Consider the following 17,268-nt stretch of genomic DNA (forward strand, 5'->3'; position numbering starts at 1 on the left):
GCCGTGGGGACAATCGCGGTGCCCTAACAGCAGTGATAGGAGGCTGCTTCCCCTGTCACTGCTGCTAGGGCTCTGTGCATGTCTCAATCGCTCACGGAGCGACTGATCGGTCATGTTTGCATGCAAATGATTTGCACCTCCGTGCAAATCATTTGCACGTAAACTTGATAGCTCATTGATCGCTGCTGGAGAATCGGCCAACAGCGTTCGAGTCGCTATCTTTAGTGCATCTAGCAATGTAGAGTCTTGTACAAAGAATAAGCACAGGGAATCCTAACCTCGGGATTAACTATTTAGTTAAGAACGTAAAGCGCATAAGAGGTGCCATACGGGCCTGGGACGATTCAGTGTGATTGTTTCAGCCAGCCCGGTTCAGCATGGCCGTTTAACCGCAGCAGTTTCATCATGGCAGTTGCAATGGCGAGTGCTCACATTGCTGAAGTTGCGAGTTTGAAAGAGAGGGGAGAATAAACTCACACCACCCACCCCCCATTGGTGCTTCTTTCCCTTCCCTTCATCCATCTGTGGTCTTCTTCTCCTGCCTTCGCATCATCTGGTGACTTCAAGGTTTGAAAGAGGGTGGCATTTTTCCCTCTCTGTCCTGTCTTCCTGTTTAATCCTCCCTTTCTTTTCCCCATCTACAAAGAGCGGAGAAGAGTTCTACATTCCATGCTCCGAAGAGCTTCAAAGGTGCATGCACCTTTGGACACGCCCCTTCGGATACACGCCTGCGGCCACATGCCCCAGACGTCCAGATATCCCAGCCTGCTAAGACCCCTCTCCGGCTTGGTTAGTGGGGCGTCCAGCCAGGTGCCTGCCACACAAAGGCTCCTTCCAAGCTCCCCGTGTCCTTAGTATCTTCACTCTAGTTTTTAACTCAAATTTGATCATGTTATCATGTTACTGTCACTATTTCCAGGTGGCCCCAATACCTTCATTTCACTAAGGACTAGAGCTAAATTATAAAGATTATGCTTCTTCTCTCTCCCAATTGCTTTACCTTTTCCTAGCATAAAATTCATTAGGACTCTGGAAAGGGCATAGTTCACTCCTTTCCCTTTACCCACCTACTGTCTTCTTATATTGCCTCCACATCTAGTGATTTAAAGGTTTGATGGGGGGGAGCCTGATCTCAGATCATTCAAGTGAATCGTTAGGTTTCCCTTTATGTTGGAACAGAAAGTTGTCCAGAGGGAAGACTTCCGAAGTAAAAGGTTGTCTATAAGAGAGTGTCTTAATATTAAGAGATGAAACAGCCCGCGCTGAAAGGGCCATGATGAACTGTCCTGTGCTGAAAGGCCTGCTCTGACGTGACCATGCTGAATTGTCCTGTTCCTTGCCATGCTGGGACTGACCAAAGAACCATCAAGTCCAGTGTTCTGTTTCCAACAGTGACCAATCCAGGTCACGAGTACCTGGCAAGATCCCAAAAGAGTAAAATAAATTTTATGCTGTTTATCCTAGAAATAAGCAGTGGATTTTCCCAAGTCTATCTTAATAATGGCTTCTGGAGTTGTTTGTTTTTTTTTCTTTCTTTTAGGAAATTATCCAAGCCTTTTATAAACTCTGCTAAGCTAACTGCTTTCACCACATCCTCTGTCAATGAATTCCAGAGTTCAATTACACGCTGAGTGATGAAATATTTTCTCTGATTTGTTGATAATATGGTTGCAAATTTTGGTTTTAATAGACTGGGAGATAGCAAAATTACTGATATTCAGTTCTTATCAGCTAAAGGGCATGATCCCCTTCCAGAGTCCTAATGAACTTTATGCTAGGAAAAGGTAAAGCAATTGGGAGAGAGAAGAAGCATAATCTTTATAATTTAGCTCTAGTTCTTAGTGAAATGAAGGTATTGGGGCCACTTGGAAATAGTGACAATAACATGATAACATGATCAAATTTGTGTTAAAAACTAGAGTGAAGATACTAAGGACACGGGGAGCTTGGAAGGAGCCTTTGTGTGTGTCAGGCACCTGGCTGGACGCCCCACTAACCAAGCCGGAGAGGGGTCTTAGCAGGCTGGGATATCTGGATGTTTGGGGCATGTGGCCGCAGGCATGTATCCAAAGGAGCGTGTCCAAAGGTGCATGCACCTTTGAAGCACTTCGGAGCATGGAGTGTAGAACTCTTCTCCGCTCTTTGTAGATGGGGAAAAGAAAGGGAGGATTAAACAGGAAGACAGGACAGAGAGGGAAAAATGCTTGAGTACCTGCATATAAACCACTTAGGCTATAAGTGGTATATAAATAATAAATAAATGCAGATTAAGGGTCCAATGGATAAACATTTAGGGCTCCTTTTACAAAGGTGTACTAGCATTTTTAGCGCCTGCACAAGATCAGCGTGTGTTATAGCGCGCGCTAGCCCAAAAATTACCACCTGATTAAAAGGAGGCGGTAGCGGCTAGCGGGCGTGGCATTTTGCTAAAAAACACTAGCGCAACCTTTGTAAAAAGAGCCCTTAATTTTTACAACTGTGTCATCGTCCGTTGACTCTTCCCCTCCTCTCAAAACTTTCCTATTAATACGGGGGGCCCCACCCTGCCCCCGCAACCTGTTTGTGAGAAACTTGATCTTTCTCCTAAGGAAGTTCCGAAGTTAACTTTTCTACAGGAAGGCTCAAAAAGATCAAGAATCTTTTGAATTATCTCAGCAGTCGGAGATTTCTGAAACTGGAACAGTTAAGGTTTCTTTTAATTAACATTCATTCAATGAGTCTTCCTCAGAAGAATGTGACTGTTCTTTAAGAGACATAATGCTAGCAATAAATACATTAGATAAGACATTACAAGATAATTTGTCGCAATATAGTCAATTTACTGAGGAAGCTTCTAATACATTTACAGAACGAGACATAAGATCAACCATGGTACATAAGAACATAAGCAGTGCCTCTGCTGGGTCAGACCAGAGGTCCATCATGCCCAGCAGTCCACTCATGCGGTGGCCTACCAGGTCCAGGACCTGCATATTAATCCTCTGTCTATACCCTTCAATCCCCTTTTCCTTCAGGAAAACATCTAATCCTTTCTTGAAACCCAAATACCGTACCCTGTCCTATCACACCCTCTGGAAGCGCATTCCAGGTGTCCACCACCCTGTGGGTGAAGAAGAACTTCCTAGCATTGGTTCTGAATCTGTCCCCTCTTAATTTTTCCAAATGCCCTCTCGTTCTTGTAGTTTTTGAAAGTTTGAAGAATCTGCCCCTCTCCACTTTCTCTATGCCCTTCATGATCTTGTAAGTTTCTATCATGTCCCCTCTAAGCCTCCGCTTTTCCAGGGAAAAGAGCCCCAGTTTCTCCAGTCAGCACAAATTGGAAGCTGTTGAGAATGTTTCTAGGGTGACTAATTTAAGATTTCTGAATCTTCCTGTGACTCATTTCCTTTCTCCTAGGGAATTTTTCAAAATGTATTTTAAGGATGTACTTCAACTGGTTCTATACGATAAAGAAATTGTTAATGCTTATTATGTACCATGTGAAACCAGAGAGGTTGTGCAAGACGGTGGGAAAGATAATATAAATTCCCCAGATATTTTAGATCTTACAAAATTTTTAGAAACAACTCAGGATTCCATAACCAAGAGATTAACTCTATTTGGTTACTATATCTTCAGTGGAAAAAAATGATAATTATGAAATCTTTTTTTTTTAACCAGTATTATTTTATGGTCAACCAATTTCTATGGGCTCCTTTTACTAAGCCGCGCTAGCGGGGTTAACGCGCGTGAATTTTCATCACGCGCTAACCCCCACGCTGGCCAAAAACTACCACCTCCCATCACTTATGGCTCCCTCAGGGGTGTCCACTCTGTTACAAATCTTGGTATCATCCGCAAAAAGGCAAACCTTATTTTCTAACTCTTCAGCTATGTCGCTCACAAACATATAGAACAGAATCGGACACCACACCGATCCCTGAGGCACTCCACTTCTCACCTTTCCTTCCTCTAAGTGAATTCCAGTAACAATCACCTCATTTCTCCCTCCCCTATATTTCTATTACAGTGGTGTCTTGTTTCTAATCTGTGATGCCTGAATTGTAAACCATCTTGATTTTGCAAGTGAAAAGTGGTATATTACAATGCAAGAAACATAAATGGGAACAACGGCAAGTCTATAAATCAGAAGATCCCTGGTTCATTCCTGGAGTCAGGTCATCTTTTCAATGGGAAAAGTAGGCATGCTTTGTTCGAGGGCGACACCAAGGCCTATGATTAGAGAGTTCTAGAAGAGAGGCCTGGTGCATTGCCTCTAGCCAAGGTCCACTGCTGCAATGATTGGAATAACAGTGGAGGTAAAAACTCATAGGTCAAAACAAAGGCAAAAATCTTCAAGAATGGACAGTTTACAATGGTTTTAAAAAAATACTGTATAAACACAAAATGTAAGCAACTAATTACTATTACTATGATTTGTCACCAATTTTTATATGGCACAATCCCAAAATTTTTAAGAGCAAGATGTCTAGTTATCAACCAACAAGATCATTGCATTCTGAAAATTCTGCATTACTGAAAGCAAATGCTAACCCAAAAATATGCTGAAACCAATGCAAAGACCTTTTCATGTGCAGGAGTAAAATTGTGGAATACCCTTGCAGGAAAAATTTGGAAATGCAGTGATAGGAGTTCATTCAGAAAATTGCTAAAACACAATTATTTGTGGATGCATTCTTCTGTTTCTACTTGTTTTAGTTTGTTTTAAGATTTTGTGTATGTAACCATTTTGTAAACCGTTTTGATGTAAAATGGTATAGAAATTTTTTAAATAAATAAATATTAAAGTGCATAAGAAAACAAGAAGCTCCATACCTATAAGTCCAGTGGTGTAACCTTGTTGTTGTAGGACTTTGGCAAATGTTGTTTCATTTGGTGGGAGTCCCCCTGACCCACCAATCCAAAATAGAATACGAAAAAAATTTGCAGAATCCATGCCTGAATGTGTGACAGAAAGTTAAGGCATTTTCTCATTATAAGGTAAAAGGACAAAAGTGTATCCCATAGTATGCATAGTAGATGACGGCAGATAAAGACCCGAATGGTCCATCCAGTCTGCCCAACCTGATTCAATTTAAAAAAAAAATTTTATTTATTTATTTTTTTTAATTTTTTCTTCTTATCTATTTCTGGGCAAGAATCCAAAGCTTTAACCGGTACTGTGCTTGGGTTCCAACTGCCGAAATCTCTGTTAAGACTTACTCCAGCCCATCTACACCCTCCCAGCCATTGAAGCCCTCCCCTGCCCATCCTCCACCAAACCGCCATACACAGACACAGACCGTGCAAGTCTGCCCAGTAACTCATGTCATTGCATATCATTTAAAAAAAAATAACGAGCAGGAAAACAACATTTTGAGTTTTTTCACTTTCTGATAATCGTGTGCACTCTTGGCAGAGAGACCGCACTCTTAATGGCATTGGGATTTGATTGCTGATCTACCCAAATCCAAGATGCAAATAAATTACATTTCAGGTATAGTAGGTATTTCCTTGTCCTCAGAGAGCTTACAATTTAAGGATGACATGTACTAACAGCTTTAACTATAAAATATAATAAGAAAAAAATAAAAAAATATTAGGTTTGATATACACAGGGTGAACTCAGTGAGGAGTGCTGCTACGCTGATATCTTTCAGAGTAGCGTTCTGAGATATCCCCAGTGTCTATATATCAAAGTTTAGTTCTTTGCATTTGGAGTTATACATGGCACGATAGCTGGTTTGCTTTAGACCAGTGGTCTCAAACTCAAACCCTTTGCAGGGCCACATTTTGGATTTGTAGGTACTTGGAGGGCCTCTGAAAAAAGAGTTAATGTCTTATTAAAGAAACTAGTGTTCTTTCCCTCCCTCCATCAAGTGCAGTGCAGCTCCACCAATGTTAAAAGGAGCCGCGTCGAAATCGGAGGCCTGCCACTGCCGTAGCACTTTCCCCTCTGCCTTGGTCCCGCCCCTTCTCTGACATATGGGACCGCGGCAAAGGGAACGTGTTACGGTGGCGGCAGGGCTCCAATTTCAAAGCAGCTCCTTTTAACATAGGCGGAGCTGAACTGAAGGGAAGGAACGGTGGGTCCGGGTGAGGAAGACCGCCTGCTAGGTAGGGGAACAACAATGGCGCTTATGCTCAAGCCCCCGCCGCAGCTCCTCTCTCGATCCTGGTGCGGTTCGAGAGAGGAGTCGTGGCGGCGGCTTGAACATAAGCGCGATTGTTGTCCCCCTACCTAGCCGCGAGGCTGCGGCGGGGTTTCCATGGCAACACGATCGCGGATCTCAGTGTAGGGCTGGGCGCCGTGTAGGGCGGAGGCGGGACCTCAGCACTGCACCGCCGGGCGGCTCGCGCCGCCGGCCCCCAGGAGCTCGAGGCCGGTTGCGGACATGCCTGGCGAGGCATGGTGCAGGAGGAGTGATCGATGTCGCGAGGTAGAGAGCAGGTGATGACAGTGATTGGTGGCGCAAGTTGGAGAGTAGGTGATGACGTAAAACCCGCGCATGCGCACTCGTGTTTTCGGGACGGATCAGGGAACACGTTTTTTTTAGTGCGCATGCACGGCCTATCATTTTATTATATTAGATGACAATTTTGCATGAGGTAAAACTCTTTATAGTTTATAAATCTTATAAATAATATTGTCATTTATAGCTAAAGAAACATATGATCAAGAAACTGTTTTATTTTACTTTTGTGATTATGATAAACATGCCGAGGTCCTCTAAATAGTACCTGGCAGGCCGCGAGTTTGAGACCACTGCTTTAGACTGTTATTGAAAAGTAGGCCAGCAGTTTGAAGTCCTGCATTTCAGGCGTCTTGTCTCCTGTCTATGGAGAGGCGAACCGACGCTTAAGCCCGCCCAAGGCCACTTCCGGGCGAAGCCATGCCCACACTATCTTTTCCCTTTGTTTCTATCCTGGTTTTTTTTTTTTATTGTAATTTTCCCCCTTCTATCCTTCTTGCTTTAGCCTTTCCCCCCCCCCAATTCTTGCTTAAGCCTTTCCCCCCCTCCCCCCACAAGTTAGTCTGCTTTTCTACTGTTTTTGTTTTTGTTTACTTTAGATTTTTAACGTACAACGCTTTGAAATTTTATGTTAAGCGTTAAATCAAATTTTAATAAAGTATAAAACTATCCACTACTTTTATCGCAAATTTTGGTATCATCCTCAGAGAGGCAAATCTTACCAGACAGCTTTCAAGCAATATCACTTACAAAAAAAGAATAGGCCCGTGAATGGAACCTTAAAGCGCACCACTGGTATCATCCCTTTCCTCAGAGCGATCTCCATTGACCACTACCCTCTGTCGCCTTCCACTCAGCCAGTTCCTCACCCTAAATCTGGTCCTAAGTTTGTACCCGAGCCTGTTTTACATGTGAAAAGGGCTCTCATGTGGGGCACACAACGGGCCTGATTCTATAAATGGAACCTAGGCCTGGCGGCACCAGATGGTGTGGAATGTAACATTTTTTTAATTGGCATGATAATTGAAAACACCATTAAAAGCCAATTAAAAAAAAAAAAAATTAAAAAGCAATTAATTCAAGTTCCGCACCAAATTCAGCAAGGTGCCACCAGCGCCTGCACAAAAAGTAGGCATGATTAGGGAGGCAGAGTTTGGGCGTGGGAAACTGGTAGGCAACGGTAGGCATTAGTATTCCAGGCAAGGAACACCTTGGCCTAAGTTGTAGACACCTACCTGCGCCTAATAGGTGCAATTCTACAAATGACGCCTACATTTGATTGACATGTGGTAGACGAGTTTCAAGTTTTATTTAAAATTTGATACACATGTTTATCAAATATTTCTAAGCGAATTACAGTACTATAATGGGGGGACAATAACATACTTGGACAACTTCGAACAGACATACAATACTAGACTGGTAACAAGCTGGAATGGGGGAAGAACTACAATGGTTATAGTGCAAGAGAAACATATAGGGTTAGAACAACGGGGAGGTTGTAAGAGTAAAATATGGATATAAATAAAATATTGTCAGAAAATTAAATGATAGAAAATACGATACCTTTTCCCTAGGCACTCACCGACCTAGGCACCATTTATATCATCAGGTCCAAAAAGCATGAATGCCAAAAAAACTGTGTTCTTCCACGCAGATGTGCATTGGGGTTCCCTGGACAGATTTTGGGCAGAGCAGAGGCAGAGTTGCCCATATATTTCAAAGGGTGACCTGTCAAATGCGCGCCCTGACAATTGCACCATGACAAATGCGCCCTGACATTTGCAAGCATGATAAATGTGCGCACTGAATAGGAGGTGACCCGTCAAATGCACCCCGACAATTGCGCTCCATGCGGATACTATTTTGTCTTTTGAGGGGGTAGGGTGGGGGAACCCCGAACCCCCCCATTCCACTTAAAAGGTTCACTTGGTATCTAGTGCTAGGGTTAGATAATGATTATGGGAACCCTTTACATAGGTGGATATGTGGAAGGCCCTGATTTGTTCAGACTCCTCAGGCCCCGTCCCTTGGGAGGGGCCTGAGGAGTCTGAGCAAATCTGGGCCTTCCACATTTCCACTTATGGCAGATTTAGAGTAGCACAATGAATATATTCCTTTCAAATGTTCCCTCTTTGGTGTGCGCATTTCACGGGGTGCAATTGACAGGGCGTCCAGCCAGGTGTCTACCACACACAAAGGCTCCTTCCAAGTTCCCCATGTCCTTAGTATCTTCACTCTAGTTTTTAACTCAAACTTGATCATGTTATCATGTTATTGTCACTATTTCCAAGTGGCCCCAATACCTTTATTTCACAAAGGACTAGAGCTAAATTATAAAGATTATGCTTCTTCTCTCTCCCAATTGTGCGCGCACTTGTACGGGCGCACAATTGTCGGGCGTGGATTTGTCAGTGTGCCATTTCCAAGACGTGACCACGTGCATAGAAGACGTACGCAAAGTTACACTATCTTCGGAGCAGGTGCGGATTGGTGCATGGGAATTTATGTGATAGCAGGCTGGTTCTGGGACCTATTTCATATAAGGTAGTCACCTCTTTTGAGGGTTTCACCTGGGCACCTTCCTAGAAAAGTGGCTCCTGATATCCACGAAAAGACTCTTACCTGATCTCACGGCGTATCTGCCCGTCATGAAAGCTGCCCTGCTCGGGGTACACAGCGGCGCTGCAGCAATGTGCTGAGTGAGTTTCACGCCTTCCTTTGCTAGTCTGTCAATGTTAGGGGTCCTAGAAAGCAAGATATCACGCCATTACGGGTTTCCTAAGTCTAGTATCGATTGTACAATTCTGGAGGCCGCATTATTAAAAAGATGTGCGGAGAGTTGAGTCGGTTCAGCGAATGGCCACCAGGATGGTCTCAGGACTCAAGGATCTCCCGTATGAGGAACGACTGGGTAAGTTGCAGCTGTACTCACTCGAGGAACGCAGAGAGAGGGGAGACATGATCGAGACGTTCAAATATGTCATAGGCCGTATTGAGGTGGAAGAGGATCTCTTTTTCCTTAAAGGACCCACGGCAACAAGAGGGCATCCGTTGAAAATCAGGGGTGGGAAATTTCATGGCGACACCAGAAAATATTTCTTCACCGAAAGGGTGGTTGATCGCTGGAATAATCTTCCACAACAGGTAATTGAGGCCAGCAGCATGCCAGATTTTAAGAAAAGATGGGATTGGCATGTGTGATCTCTTCATGGAGGTAGTTAGGGGGTGGGTCATTAGTGTGGGCAGACTAGATGGGCCTTGGCCCTTTTCTGCCGTCATGTTCTATGTTTCTATGTAAGCGTTTTTGAACGTCAGAGAGTCTGTCTTGGTATTTGGCAGTTCCATATCTATTATGGGCCTGATTCTATATTTGATGCCTAACTCTTAGGCCCAGCTCGGCATGGATATCAATCAACCGCCAGGCGCCGTTTATAGAATCACACCTAGCCGTGCCTAACTTGACTTAGACATCAGTAAGTGCCATTATGGTAGGTGCCGGTATATTCCTGGCCTAATTTACCAGCACCTAAGTCATACCACACTTAATCTCTGCCCCTAACTACACCCACTTCTCAGGTAGTGCCTCGATGTAGGCACTGGTAGGTCTCCAAGTTCTGCATAGAACTCTTTTTTTAAATAATTTTTAGTTTTTAATGGCATGGTTAATTATCATAGAAACCTATTCAGAGCTTAATAGTTCAAGGAATATATCCAAGACTTTAAAGGTTCCAGATTCGATCATAGATGCTCAAAAAACCTCTCTTGTGTTGAACCCACCGCTTGTGATCAAAATCACCCTTGCCTATACATCCTCTCCAGCATGCATCTGGTGAGGCAGTTTGCATCTTATGATGTTTCTGGTCTATTGCATTCTTGATATTGGTCTATTGCATTCATGTTTCCCCACTTCTGTCAAAACTTCACTGGCTTCTAGTAATTTCTAGGGTTCACTTTAAATGTGCCTGCCTAACATTCAAGATCTTGCATGGCATTCTTCCTCCTCTAATTCCACTATCTTGGAATTCTACGAGACCTGACACTACCAGATCCACCCAAAAACTTAAACGATCTTTCCCCTCGTTAAAAGGCATTATCTATGCTGGAAAATTAGGGAAATCTCTTTTCTTCAGAATCACTGAGCTTTAGAATAGCCTTCCTACTCAGCTGTGTAATTTGGGCTCCTTCCAATTATTCCGAAAGCATCTGAAAACTTGGCTATTCTCAAACATGTAAATCTCGCTACCCCCTTTATAATCACTAATTCTTATTATGTTTTTCCTTCCTTATACTCAAGTTTCTATAAACCATGACGAGCTCTATCTTTATGGAGAGGATGCGGTATATAAACTTAAGGTTTAGTTTAGTTTAGATATTGGTCTATTGCATTCTTGATATATAAGAATTATGGAAAAATAACACACACCTGCCTGGAAAGGTTTAGTAGTGTTTGGTTGTTCAACATAAGTACCTAAAAGTTCAAAACTGCAGGACTGCTAAATAGCTAAAGATACGCTAGTCAGTTGTTAAACCAATCTTGACAGACTCAACCTTTTTGTTTATATGACACTGTGAGTACAATCAAGTGGCTTGCGTGGCAAGGATTTATTTTTGTTTGTTGCTTCAAATATGATATTGTACCGATCTCATCACTTACTGTTTATTCATTATTATTTGGATGTAGGCAGTGGCGTAGCGAGGGTAGGGTGCGCCTCCCCGCTCCTTCCCCACCCGCGCATGCACCTTCCCCTTCCCCCCGTACCACGTCAGCTCTTCGCCGGCGCGAGCAGCATCTCCAACCTCGGCTCTCCCTCTGACATCACTTCCTGGTACTTGGGAGTTTTTTGTAGTCGGAAATGGCATACCAAGTTAGGCGTCCTAAAGTTGGACATCCTGATGGCCAAGACGTCCAAGTGGCTAATTTAAAAAAAAAAAAAAAAATTTTGGACGCCCAGCGGTTTCAATAAAGGGTGTTTCTCTGCCCCCACCTATGGACGCCCTTTGGGAAACGTTCAAAGTCGGACTTAGACGTCCTATCGAAAATGGCCCTCCACGTGGTCTTTCACAATTTTCTCATGTCGAGCGTGTTTTACATTTGGGAACGGGATCTTATAGAATTTACAGCCACGTGTGCTGCAAGAAAAAGGCACACAGAGTAGCATGTGACTACGTTATTTTTTGTGATGCTTCACTTCCTAAAGACTGTCTTGATGTAGCTTGCGTCGTTGAGAAAATACAGACAGACCTTTTGGAGATATAGAGTAACCCCCCTCTTTTACTAAAGTGCGCTATGCTTTTTAGCGCGTGCTAAATATTAGCGCACGCTATACACGCGCTAAACGCTAACACATCAGCGCACGTGTCAATTTAGCGCGTGCTAAACGGGCACTAAGACGCGTAGCGTACCTTAGTAATAGAGGGCCTAAGCCTCAGGAACATACCGTAATATCACGTCAATTAACTTCTTTAAGAACCCTACTGAAACCCTGCTAAGCTATTTACTTGATCCAAGACTAACAATTAGCCTAAATTAGGTTTGATTTCCAGTATAAACGACTGACTTCATTTCAGTTTATGCACACCTCACACACAAAAAATTGGTAAATGTATTCTGCCCACTTTTAATAAACTGTGCAGAAAGCAGATCTGCAGTTTACAGTAGGGAAATAATATGTTTTATATGGCCTTGTTTATCGGATATTGTGTCAGAGTCCAGTCCAGACTCACCCGGAGCACTGCCCACGTGCACTCAAACAGCACAAACAACCACAGAGAGGCATAAACAGTTGTGTTGTATGTGTGTGTGTGTTGTGTGTGGTGTGTGGGTGTGTGTGTGTGATGTGTATGTGTGTGTTGTGTATTATATTGTGTGTGTGTTGTGTTGTGGGTGTCTGTGTGTTGTGTGTGTGTGTGTTGTGTAGGCTTACCTTATTGTGACATTGCCATAGCAGCCCACGTCTCCAATGCCAAGGTCGTCTGCCATTAATATCAAAATATTGGGCCTGGAATCGGCTCCTGTTCGGGCTTCACATGCTCTCCAAAGCAAGAGGGAAAAGAACAGCAAGACTGAAGGATTCCTACAAAAGTACAGACAATGAGAGCATCTGGTGGTGGCTAGGCGGGGAAATGATTTGAACTATTATTGTTTTGGATAATTTGGCTCTGCTTTGCTTCCTCTTCTACTACTTCTACTACTATTTTTAAAGTGCTACCAGAAGTATGCAATGTGGTACAGAGTCATGAAGGAGGGAGTCCCTGCTCAAAGGAGCTTACAATCTAAACAGGCAAGACAGACAAACAGGATGTCATGGATACAGTTAAGGGGAACAGTTAATCAGCTGGCTGGGTTGGAGGGCAGAGGGGAGTACAGAACAGTCAAGCCATTGTGACATCACTGATGAAGTTGGCTCTTATTGGTAGAATGAGGCATTATGACATCACAATCTCAGCTCTGCTTCCCAAAGACTGAAACTCTTCACACTACTACTATTACTATGAATTATTTCTATAGCGCTACCAGACACACGCAGCACTGCACAGAGTCACAAAGAGTAAGAAAACAGTCCCTGCTCGAAAGAGCTTACAATCTAAACAGGCAAGAAAGACAAACAGGATGTCGTGGATACAGTTAAGGGGAACAGTTAATCAGCTGGCTGGGTTGGAGGGCAGAGGGGAGTACAGGACAATCAAGCCATTGTGACATCACTGATGAAGTTGGCTCTTATTGGTAGAATGAGGCATTATGACATCACAATCTCAGCTCTGCTTCCCAAAGACTGAAACTCTTCACACTACTACTATTACTATGAATTATTTCTATAGCGCTACCAGACGCACGCAGCACTGCACAGAGTCACAAAGAGTAAGAAAACAGTCCCTGCTCGAAAGAGCTTACAATCTAAACAGGCAAGAAAGACAAACAGGATGTCGTGGATACAGTTAAGGGGAACAGTTAATCAGCTGGCTGGGTTGGAGGGCAGAGGGGAGTACAGGACAGTCAAGCCATTGTGACATCACTGATGAAGTTGGCTCTTATTGGTAGAATGAGGCATTATGACATCACAATCTCAGCTCTGCTTCCCAAAGACTGAAACTCTTCACACTACTACTATTACTATGAATTATTTCTATAGCGCTACCAGACGCACGCAGCACTGCACAGAGTCACAGAGAGTAAGAAAACAGTCCCTGCTCGAAAGAGCTTACAATCTAAACAGGCAAGACAGACAAACAGGATGTCGTGGATACAGTTAAGGGGAACAGTTAATCAGCTGGCTGGGTTGGAGGGCAGAGGGGAGTACAGGACAAACAAGTCATTGTGACATCACTGATGAGGTTGGCTCTTATTGGTGGAATGAGGCATTATGGCATCACAATCTCAGCTGTGCTTCCAAAAGACTGACACACTGCTTCTACTACTATTAGTTATTTCTATAGCACTACCAAATGAACGCAGCGCTGTACAGAGTCACAAAGAATATAGTCCCTGCTCGAAGGAGCTTACAATCTAAACAGACAAGACAGACAAACAGGATGTCATGGATACAGTTAGGGGGACTGGTTAATTTGCTGGCTGGGTTGGTGGACAGTGGGGAGTAGGGTTATGTATTGAAAGCTACATCAAAAGTCTGCTTGTAAACAAGGGAAGGGAAGGGGCGTTGCGGACAAATCCAGGTAAACGGGGCAGCTATATGAAGGGAACAAAGTCTGGAACTGGCAGAGGAGGAGACGGGTACAGCTAAGAGCAGCTGATCTCAGAAACAAAGTTCTCTGGGAGGTGTATAAGGAGAGAGAAGAGAGGAGAGATATTGAGGGGCAGCAGCATGAACACACTTGTAGGTTAGTACTAGTAGTTTGAACTGTATACGAAAGCAGATAGGGAGCCAGTAAAGTGATTTAGGGAGAGGGGTGACATGAGTGAAGCGAGGTTGGTAGAAGATGAGTCGAGTAGCAGAGTTTTGCACAGATAGTAGGGGGGAGAAGCGGCACAGCGGGAGACCCGTTAGAAGTAGATTGCAGTAGTCTAAGCGTGAGATTACGAGAGGGTGGACAAGGGTCTTGGTAGTGTGTTCAGAGAGGAAGGGGTGAATTTTGGTAATGTAGAGCTAGAAGTGACAGGCCTTAGCAGTTTGTTGGGTGTGTGTAGAAAATAAGAGGTCGGAGCCCGAAGATGAGTCCAAGGTTGTGAGCGGAGGAGACTGGAACGATGACAGTGTTACTTACAGAGACGGAGAACGGAGGGTTTAGGAAGAAAGAGGAGCAGCTCAGTCTTAGACATGTTTCGTTTCAGATGATAACAGGACATCCAGGCAGCAATGACAGTCAAATAGGCTGAGACTTTTTCTTGGACTTTAGGTGAAATTTCAGATGTAGAGTAGTATATCTAGGAGTCATCGGCATCGAAAGATTAGGTTCTTACCTTAAACAACAGAGTATGTTTTATAAAATGATCCCCCTACGGCACAAATCTTTTCTGCAAGTAAAACACTGATTCACAAGCAGAAAGGACTGCTTATAAAAACTAAGTCACATGTCAAAAGTATGTGCAGTGCAAAATAGTGCACACCTGTAGAGTAGATTGTGATCTATGCATGTCAGTATATACCCTACAGGGCTAGTGTTAGACATAGTGTTAGTCTCTTCCCTGAAGAAGCCCTTTCTGGAAACGTCAATTGCTCCTCCTAAACTTACTTGCTCCACTTCATCACTGACGCTGAAACCGTGGATTAAAGACAAAGTTTTATTTTATTTTTCTTTCCAGCTTATGATTTATCTTTAATCTTATCTATTGTTTTGCCTTTTGTCTTTGTTTTGTTCTATTTCTATCATTTAAATTTCCCCCTTCTGCTTCTATTCCTTTCTCTCCTCTCTTCTACCTTCCAAAGTATTTAGATCAATGTTGTCTTGTTAAAATGTTTATTTTATTTTTATTTTTCCTCTAACTCTACTTTTCACTTCACTATTACCCTCCAGGTACTTTAGTTAGATTGTGAGCCTTCGGGACAGTAAGGGAATTTTTCAAGTACCTTTCTTATTTCTAATCTTAATGTATATTTTCTGTAAACCGCTTAGAACCTAACGGATGTAGCGGTATATAAGAAATAAATTACATTACATTACATTCTGAAGCTGAGGGCAGAAATTTCAACCGCCTAATCCAAACTACCACCACCAGGCAAAGGAGAACCCAGACACCATTCACGCACCCTCCAATCAGAGGCGTCAAACGCAAAAAAAAATGTACGATGGTCTACTGGCCACACAAGCAGCGAAACTAGACCTCCAACTCTCCAACCTACTGATCACGACACCAAACTACAAAACTTTCAGAAAAGAAATAAAAACCCTGCTATTCAAGAAATCCATTAAGACAAACTAACGCCGCAGGAAGCATTTCAATCCCCCGAAGCAACCCGCTCTACTCTGTAACACTTCTGGAAATGTCCAGATAACCTCTTATGTAATCCGCCTTGAACCGCAAGGTAATGGCGTAATAAAAGTCACTAATGTAATGTAAATTTGGGAGTGAGCCCCAGAGCCACCTGGTAGGCTGTACTTTCTTACACTTTGGGCAAGTTTGGGACCCACTGCATAAGGGGGGGGGGCCCAGGGCAGTTGCTGTGTTTGCACACTCGTAATGCCAGCCATGGTGCCATGTGAATGCCCACCTACATGCCATTAAATATTGGCACATAATTACAGAGTAGTGCAGATATATGCACATTATATCTCCACATATGCACATAAATGACTAAAATATTGGTACATTTTTGCCCCTTAAATCTAGGTGCAGTGGCGTACTTAGGGGGGCAATCCACCCCAGGCGCTCTCTTGCTTGGGGTGCCAGCACCATCCCACCTCTCCACACACACACCCCCACTCCTCCCCCTGTCACACGCACACCCCTTGCGTTCGGCGCCAGCAGCCACAAACTTGCTGCTCGCGGGACCCATACCTAGGAAGTGACGTCAGAGAGAGTGCCGAAGCTGATGCAGGCAGCAATTTGGCGGCTGCTCGTACCGAAGTTAAAAAGGTACATGGAAGGGGCGCATGTGGGAGAGGGGGGGAAGAGGGCGGGAGAGGGGTGCCCCGCCGCAGGCACCACTCACCCTCGTCACGCCACTGTCTAGGTCGAAGCTCCTTAGAAAAATACTCCCAATAAGCGTACTTGGGGTTTTTTTTAAAATTTGCTTACCAATAACTTCGCAGCAGACATTCCATGTTATCCCTTTACCAGTGTCCTCTCAGATGATTTACTGGGTTAAATTCAGTCAAAGAGGAACTTTCATACCTTGTTAATAAACCCTAAAACAGAGACAAGTTTCGTAGCATTAAAAACAAAGTTGTGGAGACTAAACTTTAAATATGAAGGTCATTTCATAAATAATGCACACTATTTTTTAAAATTTACATGTTTTAGTTTTTTCAAGTATTTCTTTACAATCCTACAATATAGTCTCCCTGCTTTGCAATGACTGAGTCCCAACATCCAGGAAGCTTCATTATTCCATCCAAGACACCGTTTTGTTCGGTTGCCGAATGGCTTGGATACCGGCGGAAGAAATCTCTTCCAGAGATGCAGAACGATGTCCACGCATAGGTTGTTTCAACTTTGGAAAAAGGTCGAAGTCTGGTGGACTCATGATCTGGACTGTAGGGAGCATGAGGTAACACCTTCCAGCCGTAGTCGCGTAGTTTTTATGAGTAGAGAGCTCCATCTTCCCCACGACCCAAAAAATTTTGATGAGCTCAATCAAAAGACAAACAAATGATGATTTTTGCTTATGATCATGAAGGCATCATCATCACAGATAAA

The 17,268-nt window shown here is 43.5% G+C and overlaps 1 protein-coding gene across 1 annotated transcript in view; it reads right to left on the reverse strand.

Moving 5' to 3' along the window:
• LOC117362561 (arylsulfatase D-like) overlaps window positions 1–17,268 on the reverse strand; it is a 42,389-nt gene that overhangs the window by 18,357 nt on the left and 6,764 nt on the right. The window contains exons 2-5 of the mRNA XM_033949116.1: window positions 16,648–16,757; window positions 12,380–12,529; window positions 9,078–9,199; window positions 4,816–4,938 (exon numbers count right to left, since the gene is read on the reverse strand). Of these exons, the coding sequence (XP_033805007.1) occupies window positions 4,816–4,938; window positions 9,078–9,199; window positions 12,380–12,529; window positions 16,648–16,673 (421 nt within the window). The 5' untranslated portion in view covers window positions 16,674–16,757. The remainder of the gene's footprint in view (window positions 1–4,815; window positions 4,939–9,077; window positions 9,200–12,379; window positions 12,530–16,647; window positions 16,758–17,268) is intronic.

The sequence above is a fragment of the Geotrypetes seraphini genome, chromosome 6 (genome assembly GCF_902459505.1).
Source record: "Geotrypetes seraphini chromosome 6, aGeoSer1.1, whole genome shotgun sequence".
Taxonomy (NCBI): domain Eukaryota; kingdom Metazoa; phylum Chordata; class Amphibia; order Gymnophiona; family Dermophiidae; genus Geotrypetes; species Geotrypetes seraphini.